This window comes from Argiope bruennichi, chromosome 7 (assembly GCF_947563725.1).
Source record: "Argiope bruennichi chromosome 7, qqArgBrue1.1, whole genome shotgun sequence".
Classification (NCBI taxonomy): Eukaryota; Metazoa; Arthropoda; class Arachnida; order Araneae; family Araneidae; genus Argiope; species Argiope bruennichi.
Window position 1 is genome coordinate 112,550,852 of NC_079157.1, and position 25,646 is coordinate 112,576,497.

Below are 25,646 nucleotides of genomic sequence, written 5' to 3' on the forward strand. Positions count from 1 at the left end.
TAATTAACGGTCGCAATACTGTAATATTTCAAAATGCAGTTATGTGAAATTGAACGATGTCACATACATGACTACTTGTCACATACATGACCTGTAAAGTTACATTTTTTTTTTAATTGAAAAATTAAAGAAATATTTAATGCATTTATTAGTTTGTCTTCATTAAACCTTTTTCTTATGGGAAACTTTTTTTAAGCACGTTTCATGCATATAATTCACTGATTTTTTTAAAGAAAGTTGGTGTTATCAAATCACAGTTCCAATTTTTGTCACATACGTGACTATCTAAAAAAAATTTTAAAAGGTCTCTCAAAATTTAAATACAAATATATTTTTCATTACCATTTATTAAAACTCTTTTTTAATTGTCTAACAAAATTAAATTTTTGACTTTCACTACATTTGTACATAAATTTATCAGATATTTATGCATATCTTTTAGTCCGATTGTCACATACATTACCGTGGAATGGGCCGTAGATTCAAATTTGGCGCCAAATCCGTCTACGAGTTGGCAAGATATATTCACACACATTTAAATGCGATAATGCAATGACGTAAATAGATGAAATGTAATACGTAATTTTATGGACAAAAATTATAGTTACGTGTCAAATTTTGCTTTCACTCGGTTGGATAAAAAAAGCCAAAGTTCACATTCGATTTTCAGTTGCTTGTGTATTAACCGCTTCTTAGCGATCCATCGCTAGTTAGTTAGTTATATTAACGTCCTATTTTAAAGCAACACTAGGGCTATTTTGGGACCGTAATTTGGAACCGTGGTCAGAGGATGACACCTGAGCTGGCATCTCCTCTTCAAACTTTCACGCCACGCTAGCGCGTAGCGATCAATCGCCAAAGATCGTGTGTTAATAGCCTCGTTCGTCACCCTTACTCGCCAGTGTTGCTAATAATTGATACATAATTACATTTTTAGAGAGTATACGAGAAGTTTCGTTGAGACAACTTCTCCTGATATTTTTTCCATTATTTTCGAAAAAGATGTGTACTTTATTTTATTTGTATGCATTTCATTTTTTTGCAGCATTTTAAATGATTTTTATCTAGTGAGAACATGATATTGTTTTGGCTTGAGGTTTTTGAATCGATTTGAAGGCAACAAATTGTTGAAGTCTCAAAATGCGCAGGCAACAAATTATCCCTTTTTTATTTTGGAGTCGGCTTTCACAGTATAGCTTTTGAAATATCTATCGTCTGCTAATGTAGTTTTATTTTGGAGCCGGCTTTCACAGTATAGTTTTTTCATTATCTGTAGTATGCTAATGTAGTTTTATTTTAAAGACGGCTTTCACAGTATAGTTTTTCCATTATCTATCGTCTGCTAATGTAGTTTTTTTAATGTTGATTTCCAAATAAGTAATTTAATATAAACAAATATATCCACATATGGAGGAATGAATTTTCCATCCAAATGGACTATAACGGTAAGACATCATGTTAAATTTCAGAGGCCAGTTCCCCAACCCTCCCTCCTCTGTTTGATTTACCACGTGTATCTGCTGCTCGAAAATCGTGACATTGGTCTCGGGAGATGGCAGAAAACTAGAATGGACGGCGCGGTAAATCTTTATGCAAATGCGCACTAATATGACTCGGGCTACAGTGGACAGTTGACAGAAAGGGAATAGAATTTGTGGAACATTTTCTCCGAGGAAGAATTTATTTTCTTTGTTGATACGCAATGATGGAGGAGTTTTAAAATTAAAAAGAGCCATTGTTTCGGAAGCGGTAAATTTCTAGATGGAGGTTGAGAGAAATATGAGTATCACTCATGTCTGAAGGAATACTTTATTCTGTTTCGGATAACATGTAGTAATAGCAATAACAACAATAAGAACATTTTTGAATGAAAATTTTCATGGCTCCATTATCGTTGCGAGAATCGTTGTGGAATTCAATGACGTAAATTAGGTAACTAAGTTGTTAGCATTTGTTAAAGAAAATAACAAAAAGATTAAGGATATAATCTTCAGGGATCTAATAATTTCGGAAAAATAAATTGAAACATAAAAAATAGTTCAACGGGTCAATTGTTCAAAATTAAGCCTTTATTTACCAAATTACTTTACCATCAATTTTTCAAATTTATTTTTGAACCATTAGTTAAGTTTTGATCCAGAATAAACCCAGAAAGAAGACAAAAACTTTTTAATTAATTTAAATAATTTAACTAATAATAAAAGATATTTACTGTTATTTTTAGTTGATATTAACTGCTTTCAATTGGAAATACGTTCTTCGTGTGCTTTCAAATACTATTAGAAAAAATAGTCATATTGTGAAGATATTATCTGGATTTAAACGGTACTTTAAAGTATCGTCGGTAAACAAAGGGTTAATCTTTTAACGTCACTAACTGTAAAAATACTGCATTTTTTAAGATGCTTAGTTATATTTTTACAACTCTGTTCGTTAATTTTAAATAATTTTATAATTTGTGAGTAAAAAATAATTTGATATATATTTACATTTATATTCCATTAATTTTTCTTTTACGTTAATAATATTTTGCCATAATTAAGCACAGATTAATTACTATAGCTTTCATTTCAACCAAAGTATCGATTACTTTTCTAAATTCACTCAAAAGAACACTGATTTTATTAAAACCTCAATTTATTTTTCAACCTTGAAAGATAAGACAATAACAGTGTTTAAGTATTAATGGAATTGTTGCACCTTGGTTCAGGTCACATAGACGTCATGAGCTCCTGACATTTCATTAATATTGTCCCCTTACAATTACTGATTGTCTTACCTACTGGTAGTATTTCCTCATGCATTACAGAATAAAAATAAGACTTACAGTTCTAAATTACTGTGCTTGTGTATTATGGAACCAGTTGTTGCCAATAGACACCAAGAAACATATCTCATTATGACGAGCTTGGAATGCATGCTTAATTTCTTGTGGTACAATGATTAGAACAATATATTTTTTAAATTGTCATTGCCTTTGCCTAAAATTGTGCTCACAGCAAGAATTGTTTATTAATTCCGTTTCTTTATTCTTTTTTTCTTTTGAAAAAAAAATAAATTATGATATAAATTTACGTGGCAAATATTCTAACGCGTTTGCTCATTGAAATTAATATCTGTTCTTATCTATATTTTTAAAACTATTACAGAATGTATAAAAAAATTATACATGAAAATAAAGAAAAGCATCTCAAATTTTGCTCTTAACATCGTTCAATAGATGGCTATTATTTGAACTGTAAAAAAATATAATTATTTTAAAACAACGTGAGGATAGTACGTGAATGTAATAGCAGTATCACATTATCTTTATCAACAACAGTCATCTTACATCAATAAGATAGGGCCCCTTCTCATTAGAGTTTGGATGCTCATTGCCTACCTAAATAGGGAGCATCATACTAGTTAACATATTTATTTCATACTTATTAACATATCTAGATGTAAAATATACAGGGTGTTCATTAATTATTGTCGGGGTTTCCGTACCTCATAACTTTCGAATAAAAATATTACGCAAAAACCGATTACGTATTCGTAAATTACAACTCAAAGAATTTTATTAATGATATTAAAGTGTAAAAGCTTGCACAATTTGCACTTTGTAGGCATTCAGCTGAAGGCGATTATATATTCGTAAATTCGCTGAACAAATTTTGACTCGAATTGAGGATGATGAAAATTACCTTCGGAAATGGTTCTTCAGTGACGAATCCACTTTTCATGTGTCAGAAAAAGTGAATAAACATAACTGTAGAATATGGGGCTCGGAGAACCCGCACGATTATCAAAAGTCAAAATTTGTTCAGCGAATTTACGAATACATAATCGCCTTCAGCTGAATGACTACAAAGTGCAAATTGTGCAAGCTTTACACTTTAATATCATTAATAAAATTCTTTGAGTTGTAATTTACGAATACGTAATCGGTTTTTGCGTAATATTTTTTATTCGAAAGTTATGAGGTACGGAAACCCGACAATAATTAATGAACACCCTATATTATCATCACTTCATCATTGTTTTGACATATAAAGTAGCCTTTTTAAATAGAAATGTAAGTGAAAAAAAACATAATGCTATTTCCTTTTCCCCATCATTGTCATCCAATATGTTTTTAGGCTAGAGTTCACAGCTTCTTATAATAATCCTGCTGTAGGAAAAATATGTGGTGCTATGTAGAGATATGTTGGTATAAAAGCCATATTTGAATAAAATAGCCAGGTTAGTGAGAAACAAAAACTTCTGAAAATGCCTATGTATGAAAAGATAAATTTAAAAATTTATACAAATTAACCTTTGAGCTATATAAAATCTATGGAGAGCCATATATTATAAAGTTCATAAAAATAAATCGGATGAACTGGGTGGCTCATATATTTAGAATGAATGAGGATTTCATATTGAAAAAAAATTTCTACATAAAACTCTTAACACATAGGAAAAGGGGTAGACTCAAAATGAGATGGGGTCAGTGGAGACAGACTTCCTGGCTATCCAGGACGAAATTGACTGCGAAAATTAGAATGCAATGGAACAGAATTCAGAGGAAGGCACAACCAAATATGAGGATGATGATACAAATTTACATTAAAAAATAAAAGAAGCCAAGCCATATAAAATGTCAGCTAAGCGAACAGCTGTGATATTTGTTGAAATTAAATATTTACAGAAATAGCAGAATGTTGGTAGAAATATCAAAAAGGCACCTCTCATAGAGAGTGAAATTTTATGTAAATTATTTGTAAATAATATTTCGTTTTGTATGCTGTAGAGACTATTGTATAAAGAGTTCTTACACACCCTTCCTGATCAAAGTGAATAAAATAAATAAAATAAAAACAATCTTTAAAATCCCATTTTTATTTACGATCTAAAAATTTGAACTTTTTGTTATATTTTAGTTCTTTTATCAGTTTTAAATATTTCCGAATTTTATAATCACTTTTTAAAATTCATTACCAGGGTGCTGACATGCATAAAGATTCCAAATGTATTTGAATTAATATATAAATTGACAATAAAGTTCTGAAAATATTAAAATAGCACCACCGAGAATACACTCTCTTACACTTTGTATGTTGCCACCGAGAATATCAAGAAGTAAGTTAAGTTAAGTAATATCATAAGTCTTGACAAAATTCCGTCATTACAATTATGAAACAAAGTATAAAAATGTGTTAAAAACATTGAATGCAAATAGGAAAAATGAAAAAAGTAACAAAAATAAGTTCATAATATGAATGTACGGCTGAAATATGAAAATTTTGAAGTTTTTTTCAACATTGTGAAAGTTTCAACAGATACATTCTTTATCAAAAGATCGGCATTCTTTATTTTAATGTTATTCAGGTAACTTTTAGTTACATAATTTTAAGTTGCAGCTTTAAAAACATAATAAAATCAATTATATTTTATAAAATTCGAAATAAGGAAAAGCTTTATTCATAAAAAAGATAAAGTTTGGGGGAAGGATGGATTTTTTTTATCTGTATCCCTCTCACATTTATCATTGTGTTCATTAAATTTATTATGTTCATTAATCTTCAGAATATGAGTTTTGGTTGCTCTTTTTTGAATATGTAACCATATTCATCGTCTTTTTTAAACTGAAAGAAATGTCATTTACTATAAAAGCATGTAATACAAAATGCCATTGTGTTAAATGCCACCGAGAATCACTGCCCATTTTCTATAATATTCTGCTTCTCTCAGTTCATTGCCGATAATTTTCTGCAAATTTTGCGAAAACGGTCATATATTTGCCCATATCTACATTTGCGTCGTCTGCCAATGTATTCCATTTGGTTCATATTGGTGACCAGTAGCAGTAAGAAAGGATCACTCTCTACGAATCTGGCATTGCGGATGTGTTCATAGCATGTGAGTTGACTCAAACCTAAGCCGTTGCATAGGGCACAATGAACATTTTTGTAAGAATCATGTTCGTGATGAACCACCCCCATATAAGAATGGCAAGCTCTCGTTACATATTCATGTTGCCAGTTGGGAGGACAAGAAGATATCAAATTAGGTCGGCAATATCGGACATCTGAAACAGATTCGGGTTTCTGGAATACAAATTCGAAAGGACGGAAAGTATCATTTACATATATGCCCCATTTTTTGAAATCGTGGCTGAATATGAAGTCTTTCATCATCACAAACACTGCATTTGTAAGCTGTGGATGAGAATCATCAAATTTCAGATACATCCTCCAAGGTTTTAGCTTAAATGCGGGTGCACCGTTGCATAAAGCGCAATATCTGCTGCGATAAGTCGAAGCAGAATGTACATCGGAAACAGGAGTTGACATCATAGGATCTGTGAAGTCATCTCGACCTTCGCAGAATCGCTTGACAATGATTGAGTCGTTATAATCGCGAGGGCAACTACCCACGACATAAATTGCCTCGTCATATATACCATATCTAAAGCAGGTATCAAGCCTATTCTTGTAATAATAAGGAAACTTTATTCTGGCATTTGCGTCGACGCAGCAGTCTTTAAAAGCTGTGCAGAGACTGTCACATTCGCAGTTTCTCTGCGTGAAATCTCTTCTATATTCAGGTGTCATATTCCAACAACTGTCCCAGGGCGAACATTCAGGCTTGAATCTTGGAGGATAATCTGAGTTCAGAGCATAAGTATATAAGACACAGGTGAAGAGCAGAACCCCAGCATTCAGAAAGATTTTTTGATAAACCATATCCAGCGATGATTAAAATTTGGACCTGTTGACGAAATAAATAGAATATTTTTAAAATTTGAAGTTTATTGTTGTATAAAATATTATTAATCATATAACTAAGTAAGATTGTATCACAAATACTCTGAAAAATGCTGAGAAAGGTGAAATCTGTCATGATTCCATTTAGTTTAGATTATCAACTTGCTAGACAATCATCATATTTCCCAGCATTTGTATTAACAGAGAAAGCAGGATACGCTAACTTACCTCGTTTTATGTAATTCAAGAGACGTTTCCAAATGATACTAATGAGAATGATATATAGTATCGAATTCTTATTTTAAATCTTGCAGCTTACTTTATTTTACAACCTTCGCCTTTGGCGACCCATTTATTGGCCCATATTACTAACTTATTAGGCTGTTACATTTTTAATATGGAATGCATTTCTTTCGAAAACATTTCATCTAGTTATTTAATGAGACTAAAACACATGAATCCAAATAAAATAGATTACTGTAATTCACAAAGCGTATATATTACGAAATAAAAGCGAAAATGAAAATCCTAATATGGATTGTATGATTGGCAGAAGCACGAATTTGAATACTTTGATGAAGAATTTGAATCCCGTAAAAACATTATTTCTGAGAGTGTATCAAATTAAATTAAAAAATATCATTAAAGTTAAATGAAAAATTGTACGAAAATGAAACTTATGTCATTAAAAAGGCACTACTTTTTAGTCTTAAGACAATACAAAAAAAAGTTTTTATAAAATAATTGTTTTAAAAGATATGAGTGTCAGTTTTCGAAAGAAATTACGGCTTCCGATTAAGACTAGACTTAAGGTTAATATACAGGCGCCAAAATTGAAAACGTTTTGAGCTATTTCTCGCCAAATATAATGGTACCAGTTTTTGATTGAACTTTAAAAGCCGTTTGTTAACATTTCTGGCTTGCACACAGGACTGCAGACCTTTAGAGAGTTTTTGGAAGATTGGCACGATTTTAACATGATTGGCAAGAAACCGTACATAAATCTTAAGTCTTACCACGATTGCTTATCTGACAATGGTTAAGCCTATATTTGAGCTTCATTGAACTTTTTGTTTGAAGTCTACTTCTTGATTTCTTTTATATCTTCTATCCTCTGACTGAATATCCTCTTTGGTGACACGGCGAACTATCTTCAGAATACTTATAATAATATTTTGGAGCTCCATTCATTAACTAATCGAAGGGTTTTAATCAGTACAGCTGTAAAAATGTTCAATGTTCAATAGCAAATTACCAAACTCAATTTATGTGCCACGTACGTTTTCGTTTTTTATACAGTGGCTCCCAAAATTGAGCATACACTATACTCTTTCTTCTTTAATTTTATTCTTTTTGATCTTAACATTCCTATTTATGTCTAATATTTATAAGAACGACAAAATATACATTAACAAAAATATTAGGCTAAAAAACAAAACGGAAGAATCAATAATATTTTTATTACAGTAATTTTTTTTGTCAAAGTTGCAAATTCCAAAGTCACAAAATTGAGTCTACATCTAATAAAATCTGTCAACAAAAAGAGAAAAAGATAAATTAATATTTAATGCATATCCTTTTGCATTTAGAACAGCTTATAAACGGTGTGGCATTGAGTTGACAAAAATTTGAGTTGTTTCGCCGGATATTTTCGACCATTCTTCTTGTAATACTATTTTTAAGTGTTCCTTACCCCTAATGTTGTGTTTTTGAACTGATTTTCCTAATTGCGCCCACAAATTCTCACTCATATTGAGATCTAGAGATTGAGGAGAGGTGTGTAATTGCATTTTACAACTATACAACAACCATAACTTAACTATTTTAGCTGTATGTTTCGGATCATTATCTTGTTGAAACAGAAAACTTGACTCTAAACCCAAATTCTGGGCACTTGTTTTAAATTATTCTTCAATATATCCAAATATTTGATTTTGTCCACGATTCCATCAATGAAAACTAAATTTCCCACACCTTTTGCAGATACACAGCCCCGGCAGAAGTTCAGAATTGGGCTTTCTCCAAATATAATATCGACCATCACTACAAAAAACATTGAACTTACTTCGTCACTGAATATTACTTGATTCCAGAAATCCGGAAGTTTTGAAATATGACTTTTAGCAAATGAAATTCTTTTCTCTCCATTTACTTTGGAAATGAATGGTTTTGTTCTGGCTACGCGGCCATTATAGTTTGCTTTTCAGATTACTCTTCGAATTATTTTTGCAGAAACACACTTTCCAATTGTTCTTGAAGTAAATGTAGCAATTTTTGTAGCATTCACCTTAGGATTGTTTGCTACCTCTCGAATAACTCTTCTCTTGGTTGTGGCACTGAGGATTTCTTTTCTTCCTCTTCCAGGTTTATTAACAATTTGGCTATACATTTTATACTTCTGGATAATTTTTTGAACGCATCCGTGACTGCATTGAATTTCTCTTGCAATTTCTCGTAGAGATTTACCATCTTCAGACAATCGAATAACAAGTTTCCGAATTTCAACATTTGTCTCATTTCTGAAGCTCATTATGATAACCAAAACGTTTGCTTTCGCTTGGAAATCAATGATTGCCGATTAAAGTAACAAAACTATTTTACTTATTCATTTGAAAAAAAAATAATAGTAGTCAAGTCGCAAATTTTATAAAGTGTATACTCAATTTTGTGACTTTGGAATTTGCAACTTTGACATAAAAATGACTGTAATAAAAATATTATTGATTCCTCCGTTTTGTTTTTTAGCCTAATACTTTTGTTAATGTATATTTTGTCGTTCTTATAAATATTAGCCATAAATATGAAAGTTAAGATCAAAAAGAATAAAATTAAAGAAGAAAGAGTATAGTGTATGCTCAATTTTGGGAGCCACTGTATATAGATTATTACTTATTTTAACAACATTTGACAATCAATATAGAATATTATTATACTTATTATATTAAGCAGCATCAATAAATTTTAAAACACTTTCAAGTTTTACAAATTTTGTTCACTTTGAAGTAATTGAATAACACCTATGAGGAGTGACAGAACGTTTATTGCAATGACATTTCTTGATTACAAAATAGATATTTTCTCCATGCATTTTTATTGAAGAAGATATAAAAATAAAATTGAAGCTGCTTAAGTATGAACAGCAGGTCCCAATGAAAATTCGCTTTGAGAAAACTTAGATTATAATCATGAAAAATACATTCGTTTTCACTATGGATGAAGTTTAAAGGAGAAATGTAAAAATTCTAGCACATTCAAATTCATCTGATCCTTCAACTTATAAAAAGTGGGATATAATAAGATGCGATAATTTATCTCAAAATTCGAGGTTGATTAGGAACTGAAGTTATTATTCAGAGCGCCATTATTTAATTCTTCTATTGGATATAGTGCAATATAGTATACTAAAATGATACCACGACCCGCCCCCGAACCAATCGCAAATCATTTGATAACTAGTCTACAAAGCTTGGAATCTCCTTATTCAAGAACGTGACTTAACTACTCAGACAAGAATGCAGAATTCTTTTTATATAAGCTGAAAAAAATTCATTTTTTATAAGTTAAGTGTAGGCAGCACATTGAAGAATATCTGTGGTGCGATAATTTTTTTTTCATTGAAACAAGTAAAAATGAATTAGAATGAAGGCAACATGATGTACGGAAGTGGTTTCATTACACATGTTTTATTTATTAAAAATTAACTTATGATTCGTTATATTATTATTTCTTAAAATTGCTTAACATTTTTTAAATAAAGGGAAAATAATTTGTTTCTCATTAAATTAAAAATAATAGATTAATTTTGCGTCTTTCTTTGTTCTGGAGGAAAGTCAGCCATCTAACTCTCCGACCCACCACGAAGGCACACGGATTTAAACCATAAAAATAGAATGACCGGACCGCCGCAACAGCAACATTGGCGGGAACTGTGGTTGAGTCCTAAGGGCCGTCACCGGCCACGGTACAACCCTCCCCGAAGGAAGTATGTCCCGTCATCGATGGGAGGAGTCAGATCCCCCACCTATTAGTGTATCCTCCAGGGTGGCGAGATCCAACCACCATACCGGAAGGATCTCATCCTCATTACGAGGTGCCCCCCCGGAGGGATTTTCAGGAGGAAAAGAGTAAAATTTTGGAATAGTAGCGCTTGTTTCTCTTTCTACTACAGAAAATTCAGTATAATGTTCAAGACCTTTTGATGTAAGCAATAGCTTCGCACTTAATTTTTCAAAGAGAGAACTTGATGATGAAAAGATTATTAAATAAGGAATGGTTCTTGAAATGAAAAAAAGGAAATGTTGATAAGTCATATAACTATTGAATAAATTATTTAAACCCTTACCAATTATAAAAACCCTTACCAATAAGGGTTTGGGAGAGATTTTCTGGTCTCAAAACGTCTCGTTTAGTCTGATCATAATATTTTATCGCATGGCAACTTTTAGTTATTTCTGTTTAAAGAGTTATTTACATTTCATAATTTCGTCTTTAATACTGTAGGGAAATTAAGGCAAACTCATACAGATTTAAGTAGATCTATCGAGACGAGATATTTCTATTTCTCGGCTTCTGTTTTTCTGAACATATTATTAGCAGATGAAATTTTATATACTGTCTTTATACTGTAGATTTCTGTCAAATTTCTCTTCAGAGGAAGTCTGTGTGTCCAGCTGTTCAAATATGGGTTAACACAATAATTACAAAATGAAAAGATCTAGAAAAATAAAATTCGATATAGAGAATTAACTTCTACAGCGTAGGCAACTATCAAATTTTGTACCGAATCTAACAAGGGGTTGACCGCCTGTCGATCTGTACTTTCATAACCGTGCAAAGGCAGTAACTCAAAAACACAATGATTTAAATTTGGAGTCTAAACAATTTTTGCATGTAATGTTTGGACTCCAGGCGTCAAATTTTGGTTTCAATCGCTTAAAAAAGTACGAGTCTAAAACACAAATTCGATTTTCGGTTACTTTTAACCACATGCGTCAGATTAATCGCCAAATATCTGGCCAAGGATTCACACGATAGATTCAGTAAAAATACTAAATTCATCCCAAAGGTTAATGTTTCGTAACTATTGTACGCCAATGCCATACAAATCATTTTCTGAATAACATATTTATTACAAAATATGCGAGAAAGTTTTGGGGAGATAAGCCCTCCTGGTTTATTTATAAAATCCAGAATAGCTAATGTGAGTTAACAATAATCAGATGCGTCCTGATAAGAGCTAGGAATATTTCATACTGATAATAATCTAGGAGCTTTTCCGTGACGGCCTGCCTGTACAGACAGGAACTATTCCTTGGTGGTAATTAAAAGCAAGTAGACTATGATTTAATTTTCATGCAAGGCAATGGTTTGGAAAAATGCAAAAAGTTTTCACATCTTATATTCTGCGATAACAGAATTCGGCAAAAGAACTGTATAAAATGAAATCATTCAAGATCACGAAGTATCAGAAAGAAATATCAATAAATATTATGAAATAAGGTAATGAATAAAGGTAATAAATAATAAGATGAAAATAATTTAAGGAATGTTGCGTCATTGAAATTTCAATGGACGAGCCGCTACTGCGCTGAATCCAAGTAACAAAATACAGTAGTAAGGAACTTTTTTTTTTTTTTTTTTCAAAACAACCTCTTGCCGTGAGAAGAAAATGACAAGGGAAATTTCATAAGTTTTCATTACTCTATTTTTTGCTACATTTTTTATTGTTTTTCCAAGTAATATTGTAAAAATTATCAAATAACATTAGTAAATAAATTTTAAAATTGTAAATTACTTTTTCTAGAAAAACAAACGTCATAAAGAGACCTTATTGATTATTAGTCTGGAAATGTGGAAATTATACAATCCTACTTTAAAGGATGTATAATCAATTATCTGAACCGAATGTTCTAAGATTTTTTATTAATTCCTTGCTTTAATGGGGGAAAAACAAAATTGGACAAATTATATTGGGATGTAGAGAATATGTAATAGCTTTAATAAGTAATATATATATAATTAATAAATAATCAGCAAGTAAAATATCTTTTATAAAACTAAAAGATCTTCTGTCAGTATCTACCAAATCGTGCCAGAAAGTAAAAACCTTTTGAAATATCAACGAAAAAATATGATTAAGGTACACATTTCTTTAAAAAATTACAGTTTGATAATTGTTTAATTGAACCATATTCTTTAGTTTAGCCCTAATTTTTTTAAATAATGAATGAATAATGTTTGTGATAATAAGTACAATGACCTTTTATAATAATGTTATAAAAGTAATTATTACAATAAATGAATAAGCATTATAATAAGTAATAATCATAAGAAATAAATAAAATATATACAAAAATGCAATGCAAATTTTAATGCAAAAATTTTACAATAAAATTCAAAAATAAGAAGTTAAATATACAATAATATGCTCAAAATTCTTTAAAAGATGAGGAAATTTATAAATGCTTTTCGATTGAATAAATTTACAGAAAAGATTGTCGAATGACTTAGTTCAATATGCACCGTGTGGACTACTGGTAATATGGATATCTTACCAGATATAAGACATTTCAATCGATGAGGTACTATTAATGTTGCACGGTTTCCGAGTAAATGAAGAATTTTTAAAATATTCTTCATATATTTGGAAAAAGGAAGGAGAAAAAACTGTATACGATCGAGGATACAAGGCAGAAACATATTTAACTAATAAAAAAAATAAAGACAGATCATAAAAATTTTAGTTTTTACTACCTAATGTTTCGAATCCAATAAAATATATTTAAATTGTAAACGCTATTTGACCACTATATTAATAAAAAATCAAAGATGTCGAAGAAGCAGCCAAGTTTTATTGTATATTATAGTTTTATTTCACATCCTTTCACAGTAAAATCAGATTAGAATGAAGCTAGCCTGGTTCACCACTTATGCCTAAATTATATTACTGTCCAGTTGAAAGCGATCTGATGCTTACTATTGATCCATAATTTAAGAAACATTAAATATATTTCAGTAATGGAGATTGTTATTATTTTAAATTTTATTTACCTTAAATTTAATTCGGTGTTGCAGTCGTCTTCAATAACCGAGAAGGAATTTTGTAAGAACACAAGTAAGTTCTAACACAAGTAATCCACACAACCTACCACGTGCAAAGGAAGTCGAACAGTGGGGAAACCTAGGATTCTAGACCACGTGTGAATTTTCTCCTATTCTATTTTGTGTGGGGAGGAGGGGGGGGGGACCTTCCTATAGATAGATAAGGAATTCGAATATTGAGCAACAAAGGAATACAAATGGAAGGGGGTAGAATCTTCTTTTGTAGATCAAACAATGCCACAAGTCGCTTTTCAGGGGAAAGATTGGGAAGGACTGAAAATTCTGACCATGGATTTGTCTTGAATTCAACAATCCAAGTTTCCTGCAACAAAGAAAATATCGAACTCGTTCTCTGGCGATAATTCATAAGTCGTTGAGCTTTTGCGTTATCGCATGTGCATGTACAGACAGATAGACGATCAACTTATTCGTCGATTTAGAAGAAAATATGATATAGATCTACATTTTTATCTGTGGTGCGATCGGGTCATAATAAATAAAACATTATAAATGGCGATAATTAAAAAAAAAATTATCACAAAAATTTAAGATAGCCTCGCGTACACTCGTTGAGAATGTAAGTAGGGGAATCAGAAAATAATAATGTCTCTACTTTTGTGTTTCTTCAATATTATATATATCACGACAGAATTTATTTTAATATGGTGTACAGTCAAGCCTCTTTATAGTAGGAAAATGTCAGTATGTCCGTCTGTGACAGAGATAACTCAAAAACGCTTTGAGCTAGACGGTTGAAATTTGGTATATGTTTACACCAAATTTGTAGATTTCTATCAAATTTTGAGAAAACTCCATTTAGAGAAAGTCTGTCGGTCTGGATGTTCGAATATGTTAATACGATAACTAAAAAATGAAGATAGCTAGATAGATAAAATTCGGAATACAGATTTAACATCTACAATGAAGACTTGATACTTTGTAGATTTAACATCTATATGTATCATGTATCAATATCATTCCACTGTTTCAATGCGTTTAAAATATACAAAAATCTTTGCTTGTCTAATAAATATTTTTGCCTGGGAAAAATTCCATAAAATTTTATTGAATTGACTTTGTTATTATATATGATCGAAACGCTGGTTTATTCTTTTACACAACGAAGATATAATAGAACACAATAATTTAGATTACAGTAATGTTTCACTTTGTAATTGGCAAAAGTTCGATCTCGAGGTTTTGATGAATCTTCACGTTTCAAATTTTCCCGAATAAGAAAAATACATTTTTGGAATTTGTTTGTGAACATGGTGACTTGAAAACGCTTTAACCCTCTGGCTGCGCAATTCTTTAAAATCACTATTTAGATGCGATGTTTGCAAATAAGTTCAAATATTTTTCTAAGAAAGTGAACTAATACTATATGTTACACGATAGTAATATAATATAATAAAAACCTGTAATCGTAAAAATAAACACTCTAAACTGCGAAAAGCGTGAGATGAAACAGAAAACGGACTGATTGCCAACCCGCGGAAATCGCGGTATACGCAGCTGGAGGGTTAAGCTACAAGACTGAAAATTCGCACTTAATCTTTGAAAATCCAAAGAAATCAGTCTGTCTATCTGAACGAGAACAAGTTAATTTGAAACTATAAAATGTAAAGATCTAAATGAATAAAATTTCTTACACAATTTTAGTATATATATATATATATTTGAACCAAATCCTTCAACGTGGTGTTCGTCTATCGATATGTACTTCTGTATGCATGTACATTTTCAATTAATATACACATTGCTTAAATACGCATAGACTTAGATTAATAAAAAAAAAAAAAAATGGTATGGAAATTTTATCATTGAAATTCCAGTTTTGAAACAAATTTTGATATAAACTGGCTGACAAAAAAAAAAAGGTGTCCAAAAGACCAACTCACTTTTCTATGCTATAATAAGAAACAGGAAACGCTCATGTCATGTCTGAAAATAAAACTCTGAACCTCGTGAATGTCACTTCTTCAAAGTCCGTAATTTTTATATTGGGTGCGAAAAGAGTATGAACGCTTTTATTAAGAGATATGCGAGAAAGTGTCGAAGAGAACAATAGGTACTGTACATAAATCTAAATAAATAAACGAAGTGGCTATTTTCTATTTTATTTCCATAAGTAATTAAACAATTATAGATTCATAAGTACATTTAACCGTGAATGCATTCGTCAATAAATCCACGTGCTTCAATTAGATTGCTTCATGTTATCAAAATTTCATGATTCAATAGGAGTGCTATTCGAGGCGAATAGACTTCAAGTATCCCAGTTTTGAACAACATTAATGACAGTTTATCTATGTGAATTATTACTTTTTTTTTCTGTATATTCCATAAGAAACGTCTGAAAAATGTCACCCCTCCAATTCTCTGAAATACATTTTAATCAGAAGTAATGACGAGTGGCAAGTGCCGCAGAACCATTTTATGATAGTTTCACTCATACCAACTTGTTTGTTCCAACGTTCCAACTTGAAGCAAGGGGGCATTGACATTTCATCATCACCCCCCATCCTTTCATTTGTGATTGGCACTAAATTTCATTAAAGATTTCATTTAAAAATATAAATAATTGGTAAAATTTCATTAAAAACAAATTTTTAAAAATTTTTCTGCTTATGTATAAAACAGCAAAAAATAGTTTTGTTTTAATTGTTTTCTTTTTTAATCTTGAGAACTATTGTTCTTAAACTCATTAGCAGATGGCGCCACTAATAAGAAAGATATATAAACACCTTCGTTAATGATTCATTTATATTTAAGTTCTCTAAAAGTATATTGTTATTGAGAATAAAAAAATATGCAACCTTCAAATCTTTATAACAATTTATATAAGTTTATAATCCAATAGTGTTTACAGTGCTGACTAAAAAAGTAAGAGTTTCATTATAACTGAATGGATTTGCCTCACTTTCAAAATTAATGAATTATTGTAATCGTTCATTTAATTGAGAAATATTTCAGTTGCATCAGCGTTTTTTTAAAAATAAAAACAAAATGCTATTCAAATTGTTATAAATACTTATTCATTTGATAAAAAGTGAAGAATATTCTAGTAGAAAATATAACATAACAAAAAACAATTCAGTTTTATTAAGAATTTCAATGAAATCATACATTTTCAGTTTATACTTGGGTATAATTAAATTGAATTTTATACAAGATTTAACATTTTAAAATATTCATGATGAACGGGAGGTATATATGGTAATAAATCCATCATGTCCATGTATTTTTCAGATATAATAGATTTCCTTTTTTCATACATAAAAGAATGTTCTTTTTCCGAAATTACTTGGTCTTCCTCGTTGTGGTGACAAATCGTTCTTTTTAATATCAGCATCTTGTTCTATCGAAGTTTTGTAGAACTTTTTTTATAGTGCATCCCTTGTAAATTTGATCCAGCATATATTTAACCAATTCACACTTTCTCCATCAGTATTTTTCTTTCTTTTTAAAACCGCTTTCTCCAGAGATTGGTTGAAAAAAAAATTCTCGTTTCATTTCATGTATTAAAAATTTATTATGTTTTCGACAATTTCGTATTACTTTATAGTAAACCTGGGAAATATACAAGGAACTGGTTCGGTAAAACGATCGTTCGGTAAAAATGAATGTCCCGACAGTAAAAATTTGCGATCAATAATATTAATTTCATTGTCACTGGACCGAACAATCGGTGGCGGAAGTAAACATATTATTATAGAAACACAAAATTAAAATATGCGTTTTATTATTTAGAAAATATAGGACAACCTACTTTTTTCAATATCAAGGATAGATAAAAACACCCTGGATTTCAGACATGATGTCAAACGACCACATTTGCTTCACTATACAGCAAACGAAGCTAAATTTTGCCGGTATTTAATATTGGGTCAAAAATAATTTCAAATAATTTTCATCTCGCTGATAAATCAACTAGATTAATAAGGCACGTTCACGTAGTGAAAATGCCATCTAGGACGAATTCTTGCAGAAAGACGACGTGATGATTATTATTTCAACGGAGCACCTGGACTTATGTGGTCTTTCATCTTCGAGACCTAATAGTTAATTTATTTGTTATTAGTTAAGAATTTGGTTTGAATCTGGATATTATAATATCTTTTTGTTGTTTTATCTGCAAGGAAATTAGTGTTAAAAAATGTGGAACGCTTCATGATTTTGCGTGTCATCCTTGCGCAGGGACCATGCTAATCTTCTCTGTATCGTTCCAATTTTAGAATATGTACTGCCGAAGAGAGTCATGCAGAATGACTTGAATTGCCGCAACCCTTCCTTTTATCCTCGATATCGTGTCACAATGTACCCGTATATGCAAGTTACATAATAAAGTTTTCGATCGCAGCTCCAGAATTTTTCCTATTGGCGTTTCTCGGTACTTTTTTTTTTTTTTTGACAAATCGAAACCGCATACTTTAATGCGCATGGTGGCCAAAGTTTGTTATATTTCGTTTAGTACATAACACGCTACAGGGCTCCGAACACCTCTTGTTATTTCTTGATCACACTGTATATTATATATATATATATATATATATATAATAAAATTATCATTACAATACTATCGAACAATGATAATATCGCGCTATTGAAAACTATCGATTGATAAACAATCGCGAGTTATTTCACAGCTATCGATTGTTTTTGAACTATCGAGTGGAAGAGTGTCTATTTGTAGTACTGCAAGAAAGGATAATCCTTTATTAAAATGTCCTATTCAGCTATTTTTTTAATTTATCGGTATTGCAATTTCATTCTTTTATTCGTCCTGTAAACTACATAGATAAATTCGTTTTTGGATTCCATCAATATAAGAATATGCAGAGATCAAAAATTTGACGAAGCAATGAAACGATTTGTGTTTCATTTACAATGAAAAAAAAATTGTTATGAAATGTACTTAAAAATATATTATAAAGTTAACTGAATATAGATTAAAGAATTTTACAGTAGCTAAATTGGCTTGATTGAAAAAAATATTTTTTTAAATTTTACAATGGCTGGATAGTTATTCTGTTGCGAAAATATTTTTAAAAGTTATTTCGAAAAAAAAAATCAAATTCCAGCTTAATTTTTCATGAATTAATATTTCAAAAAAAAAATCTAATTCATTAAAAATGAAAGTACACATTTCTACTTCAAAGTATACCTGTGCCAAATTTGGCAGCTCTTCATCAAACTCCAAATACAGACGTGTAATAAAGGATACTCAGAAGTGAAATACAGCTAGTTTTTTTAAAAAAAAAAAAATCAAATTGCAATTGGTGATTTAGAAATTATAATGATGAATTGCAGATTTAATGGGATTAAATTTACAAATACTAAAAAGAAATTTTGTTTTGATAGCAGGAAATAATAGCTGCACCTTAATACATTTTATAATTTGAAATGTTCATTTATCATGAAGAAAAAAAAAATCCTATATGCGAATAAAATCAGTATTTAGCATTTTGATAAATTAAAAGTAAGTATAAACCCAACTTTTATCAACTTGATGTTGTAAAGCGAAAATATCATACAGGTAGAAGCAAATAAATGAAATTGTTTCAATAAAGACACAGTTTAACTGTGATGAATCGGTTTCTGAGCCATGCAGATACTGGAAATCATTAATTGCTTTAAATGAATAGGCATCTAAGAATCATTAGTCCCATAATAGAACATTATTTCAATTAAGCTCATTTAAAATTTAATGAAGATATTTATTAATCCTATCTTCCCAGATGCTCAGAATTGTCTTAAAGAGATCCAAAAAGCCCTTACGTTGTCTTGAAATCAGCAATAGAAATGGTCTTCACAAAGCAATCTGTGATGAAGATGGCGATATATACACTGGCTTATGGAAAGACAACGAAAAACATGGTACGATTACAGAATGTGTAAATCTTAATATAACCAAATTAACCACCATGATTGCTTAATTTGAATGACCAGTGGCTAACAGAAAGTAGCCTTGTTTGTCTACAAAAGTGACAGCTTTCAAAATTGGCTCACTGAGAAAGTTAATGCGCCTTAGACAGCAAACCGTCTCTTTTAGTGAGACATTTTAATGAAAGAGTTTTTGTTTGCTTTGATTTTAATTATAAACAGAGCCAGTATTAAAAGTTTAGAAATCCTCCGAGTGAAGTAGTCACCAAATCCCGACAAGTTCTACAGTTTGAACATAAAATGAGTTCTTGTTTATTATTATGTGCCATTTGCAAACTTTTGGTTTAACCGTATATCATTTTCGAGCAAGTCAATGAACTAATATGACATCTTTGGTGAATTTTTTGGCGATTATTTGATGGTTGCAATAAATATGACATCTATGTCGATTCCATTTTGGCGATAAATCGTTGGCATATGCACAAGTATCATAAAATGTTTTATTCTCTGTATTTTTTATTTCCACGAATAGGAAGAATATAATTTTAAATATAAAATAAAGTATAGCATTGTAATCAACAAAAGATTCAAACTTCGAGATTTTGAGAATCATCCGCATGTTTATTTTCTTTGGATATAATAATTCAAAAACGCTTTGTTTAAAAAGATGAAATTCTATAAGTGATTTTTACATCAAATATTTAAATTTCTATGAAATTTTGGATGAAATCCATTACGCACTTGGTCTAGTTGCTTGCATGAACTTCAGCGCGATAACAACAAAATATAATAAGTTAGATGCATAAAATTTAGTGAAGAGTTTTAATATATAAAATATAGATCCATGTCAAGTTTTATACCATATTAGTCAAGGAGTTGACCGTTTGTCTGTCAGTCATGTATTCCCATACATATAAATGCAAAACCACCAAAGGAAAATAAAATTTGGTTTAGCATTTTGTTACTAAAATTACAGTTTTGCTTCAAATTTTGGTTTCTACCCATTAAAAATAAGGTGTCCAAAACGCATATTTGGTTTTTCTTCACTATGACATGAAACACGAAACCTTCTTTCATGGGACTCTAAAAGTTAACTGTGCTCTCTTGGGATGTTCAAGCAACATCCACAGTTTTTAAAGGAAAAGGGAGGTGAAAATAATTTTACTAGGGAATTTGAGAAAAGCTTCTGGGTGACCATTCCTGCTGGCATTTATGGGTAATTATTTTCTTGCATATGTGAAACGCAAGAAAATTATTTAAAAACAATAATACCCGATTTTGATTAAAATTGAAAGCATCGAGAGTGGTCCAAAATCTTTCCTACATACTTTCTAATAAAGATGTTATTCCCGCCACTCCACATAAAATTGGGGACATTGTATAAAGATCACAGATGCCTTGCACGGAATTGGTGAAATAATGCAAAATATTAACCTCTGGCGTTAATTTGCATTTTTACTGAATTCATCGTATGATCCTTATCGATTTTTTGGCGTTTAATCCTTGGCATTTAGCAGTTGGCGCTCGAAAATCAAATTTTTATTTTAGATGCTTTGTTTACAACCGATTCAATAAAATTTGGCATTGTAAACTTAAGATTATGTACCAAATTTCATATATTTATACCCTTACAGTTTTGAGTTACTGTTTTTACTCGCAAGTGAAAGTACCAATCGGAATTTACATATTAGATATTACATATGTGTGCCAAATTTTCTTTATCTCTATAAGTTTTGTAGCTATCGTATTCATTTGTATTTGGAGAGCCAAATAAATAGTCTTCCTCAGGTTTTCATTTGAAAGTTGATAAAAGTCTAGAAATATAGTTATTGTTGTTGTTTCTTATGGCACTTGCCGCGGACAACCCCGCTGTTACGAAGGCAGCGATTTAAGCCGGAGGGGGAGCTTCTCTTGTTTTTATAGTCGCGCCAACTAGGGCCAAGAGTACGACTTTGCTACTCACTCATCCGCTTGCACAAATCCTTTTTACAGGAGGGCACATTCACACATCTCACATATAGAATAGCGGAAGAACACCCATGCCCAAACCGGGACTCGAACCCGGGACGCCCAGATCACGGGGAAGACGCGCTACCCCTATACCAGGACGCCGACACAAATATAGTACAAATCTGTATACTAAATATCATCTGTTCCAAGGTTCACAGCGTGTTTGAATTATCGTAATCAGAGAGATATTATTTCAAAAATGTGTTTTTCTAACTCAAGGAAATCTAAAAATGCTTACTTTCACTTTGAATATTTAATATATGAGAAAATAAAACAAAAAATAGGAAAATATATTAATAAGCGATAACAAAGCGTAAGGAAAGATTCGTATTCAAATAAAATTAAAATTTACTGAATTATCTTGCTCACTTTCAGATATATTTTTTCTCTTCCTAGGTTTTGGCATTCAAGAATCGATAAAAGATAAAATAACCTATAGAGGGTCTTGGAAAAATGGAAGAAAACATGGCGAAGGCCTTTTGTACAGATCCAATACTCTGTCCGAATTCTTATATAAAGGAGAGTGGGAAAAGGATAAAAGAAATGTAAGATCACCACGAAACCAAATAATATTACATTAGTATTTCAAAATACAATGAGTGATTGGTTAATGTATGTTTCAGAGAACGAGCAACTGGGAATTGTATGTTAAAATAATAAACATACGAATAGTGTTTCCTTTAACACAGAAAAACCTTCTTTGCTAAACATAGATCTCAGAAATACAGGGTATTTTGAATTTCTATTGTAAAACTTCTAATAGACGACACAGTAAATAGTATAAATAAAATTGTAGACCATAATAATTCCAGAACTGAGCTAGTTCACGGCTTAAAAATGTACAGCAATGAAAATAAATCAAGGCGTATGCAAGTAAATAAAGTTTGCAAAATGCTACTCTAATCCGAACGAAATAAATAAAAACAATAGTTCGTTCAACTTACAAATGTTTCGGATGGTTGAAGCCTGTCTTCATTTTCATTATTTCTTTTTGTTCCTTGGCCTATCGCTCACTGTATTCTTACGACAATTAAGTTTTGAATAGTTACTCTTAAAACTGGCAAGTTTTTTTTAATTATTTCAATGCCATATTTTAATTTGCAGTTATTTAGAACAATCACTAAATATTAAATGGATTAAGAAGTTTTATCATAATTATCGATTGATTATCATTCTACGTAGCTATTTAAAGTAAATAAACAAAAGCAGCATAGTTTCTGTCAGATTTGAATGGACATCAAACCGTAAAAGTATCGAATGAACAAGCAAATGATGATTGTTAGAAAAACGTTCCAGACAATCAAATCACCTGAGCCGGCGTCCTGGCATAGGGGTAGCGCGTCTTCCCCGTGACATGGGCGTCCTGGGTTCGAGACCCAGTTCGGGCATGGTTGTTCTTCATCTGTTCTATTTGTGAGATGTGTGAATGTGCCCACCTGTAAAAAGGGGTCGTGCAAGCGAATGTGATGCGTGAGTAGCTAAGACGTACTCTTGGCCCTAGTTGGCGCTACTAAAACAAGAGATGCTCCCTTGGCTTAAAATCGCTGACGAATCCATGGCAAGTGCCATTATAAACAATAGCAACAAATCACCAGAAGATCTAATTAATTTTATCAAGAAACAGGCTAATGTTATTGCAAAGTGTCAATGTCAACAATCTCAAGCTAATATCAGAATGGAAAAGAAAAAATGACGGACAAAACTTCCGCCGTCTAAACTTTATTTCTGACAAATCTCATCTACTTCTTCTAGTGGCATAGTGGCTTTGTCTGATTCCATCTAACCATTTTTTTTTCAGCCCTCGATGTCGCTAAGATTTGTTACAGTGGCTTCAAATGAAGCCTCTCCCTAACTTGTACGCTAATATACAAAATAATTAATTAATTATCGTTTTCATTTCCTTATTGTGTATTTGATTTAATTTAATCGATTTCCATTTGAAATTCAGTAGTTTTATGTTCGGTGCCTCAAAGAGCTACTCTGAAGTATTGTGGTAATTCGAACCCAGACTCATCACGTTTTCGAACCCAGACTTTCTCAATCAGTGAAAAATAATTTAGATGAGGTCGTTACTACTTCCAATGTGCAGTCTCTTCAAGAAAATCCAAACTGTCTGGCACATCTTGGTTACTTGACCAAAATATGAAATAGAATAGGACTAAATTCGATTGAAAATTGGAGCTATCCACAGTCTTTTGAATAGATCTTAGATCATTCCGAATTGTCAAGCAAAGATAATCAACCATATTCTTTAATTTGTTCTGTTTTTTTAACCATTAACTTACTAAATAATGCATTGTATCGTATGAATAATCCATTGACTCTCTTTTACTCAAGTTAAAACAAAATGATCTAAAGCAAGTATAAGTCTTAATTACTACAATTAAATCGTAATTTATAAACTGAAGATAATCTGTTTATAATGAGCTATTAGTGCGGAGAAAAGAACTTCTTACATGTAAATGAGAGTTAATGAATTAAAAATAATTATACTCTTGAGAATCTTTTAAACAAAGATAAGGATTAAATTATAGGCGAAAAAGAAAACATTTCATTTAAAAATATTAAACATATGTCATTTTTTTTCATAGCTTGTTCACAAAAAAATTAATTTTATTTATTCATTTAAATTTAAATTATTCATTCCAATTGAGTTCAAAGTATAAGGTTCAATTATGCTAAATCGAACACCGTGGGAGTTAATTATTTTAAAATATCTGGTGTCTGCTTCAAGCTATATAGTGAGGCCAAAAGCAGACAAACCGTTTAATGGAATGAATGGTAAGAAATACTAGGGCTATTTTGGAACGGACCTTGTAATTTTGAACGATGGTCAGATGACGAGGATGACAGCTGAGCTAGAACCTTTCTCTCCAAACTTCCGCACTCACCAGCGGGAGGACATTTGGCCCCGACGGATTTATCGCGCACCAAAAATTGCATAGAATAGAAATTACCCCAATCCAAATCAAATCTAAAGAAGGTTAAGAATGTGCATCTTAATCCTCTTAATCCATATATACCCGCAAGTTGAATGTCAGTTTTCTAAAGTATCTCATGATTTTCACTCACTAATGCCTTTATTTATTTATTTTTTCAATCACATATTTGAATTATATAATACGATTATCGGAGAACATATAATATTGTTGTTGACATTGTTTCGCATTAACTACATACTATATAATTTAACTTGTTTCAAATGCAGCATCTAAATACTGACTTTTTTAAGCGCTAGTCGGAGGGTTAAATGGAACATTTGGCTTCAAAAAATAGCAATAATGGATCTTTCAGAAAATTTCGGAGCTGTGTAGTTTCTTACATTGAATTAAAATAAATTTCAAGTTAACTCAAAAATTTGCCCTAATGAATGCATGTAACATAAATAGTTCTCCATCAACTTCTACTTTTGGAATCTTTATTCAGGATAACTTATGGGTATTTTTTTTTCTGGATCTGTTATCTTGATCGACATACTTTTTTTTAGGGTCAAGGAATAAATTTTTATGAGGATGGTGGCAGATATGAAGGAGCATGGAAGAAGGACAAAAGGCACGGTTGTGGTCAGATGGATTACAGCGATGGCTCCATTTATGTAGGGTCCTGGAAACATGATCAACGATCAGGCTTCGGAAAAATGTGGTTTGCTGATGGAAGTACATATGAAGGAGACTGGAAAAATGGAAAGCGACATGGAAAAGGAACAATGATCACAAGTATAATACATTCGTCAATTTTTGAATACGCTGTAATATTTATTAAATTATTAGTCACGTTCCTTTAGACAGCAAAAATGTAAGAAACCAGCTGAAATGGTCTCCCCAAAACTTTCTCGCATACCTTTTAATACGCGTGATACCCCAGAGAACACCTTGCATGCACTGACATACACTAATTATGAAATAACCAACTTTTGGC

The 25,646-nt window shown here is 31.2% G+C and overlaps 2 protein-coding genes and 1 non-coding gene across 4 annotated transcripts in view; 1 reads left to right on the top strand and 2 right to left on the bottom strand.

Annotated features, from left to right (window-relative positions):
- Positions 1 to 4,920: 4,920 nt before the first annotated feature.
- Positions 4,921 to 22,977, bottom strand: LOC129975940 (uncharacterized). 2 transcript variants are annotated; one of them, XM_056089239.1, is made up of 2 exons: positions 22,673 to 22,977; positions 4,921 to 6,735 (listed from the first exon to the last, which is right to left on the bottom strand). In XM_056089239.1, the coding sequence occupies exon 2, from the start codon at positions 6,708 to 6,710 to the stop codon at positions 5,712 to 5,714; it is 999 nt and encodes a 332-aa protein (XP_055945214.1). In that variant the 5' UTR covers positions 6,711 to 6,735; positions 22,673 to 22,977; the 3' UTR covers positions 4,921 to 5,711. The 2 variants fall into 2 exon arrangements, with proteins under 2 accessions (XP_055945214.1, XP_055945212.1); XM_056089237.1 differs by lacking the exon at positions 22,673 to 22,977 and adding an exon at positions 13,782 to 13,904.
- On the bottom strand, positions 17,988 to 18,092 carry LOC129976782 (U6 spliceosomal RNA). Its single transcript, XR_008785204.1, has one exon. It is a non-coding gene; the product is annotated as a U6 spliceosomal RNA (small nuclear RNA).
- The window catches only part of LOC129975543 (MORN repeat-containing protein 3-like), a 32,316-nt gene continuing 26,243 nt past the window's right edge, over positions 19,574 to 25,646 (top strand). The window contains exons 1-3 of the mRNA XM_056088604.1: positions 19,574 to 19,712; positions 22,125 to 22,273; positions 25,216 to 25,444. Of these exons, the coding sequence (XP_055944579.1) occupies positions 19,574 to 19,712; positions 22,125 to 22,273; positions 25,216 to 25,444 (517 nt within the window). The remainder of the gene's footprint in view (positions 19,713 to 22,124; positions 22,274 to 25,215; positions 25,445 to 25,646) is intronic.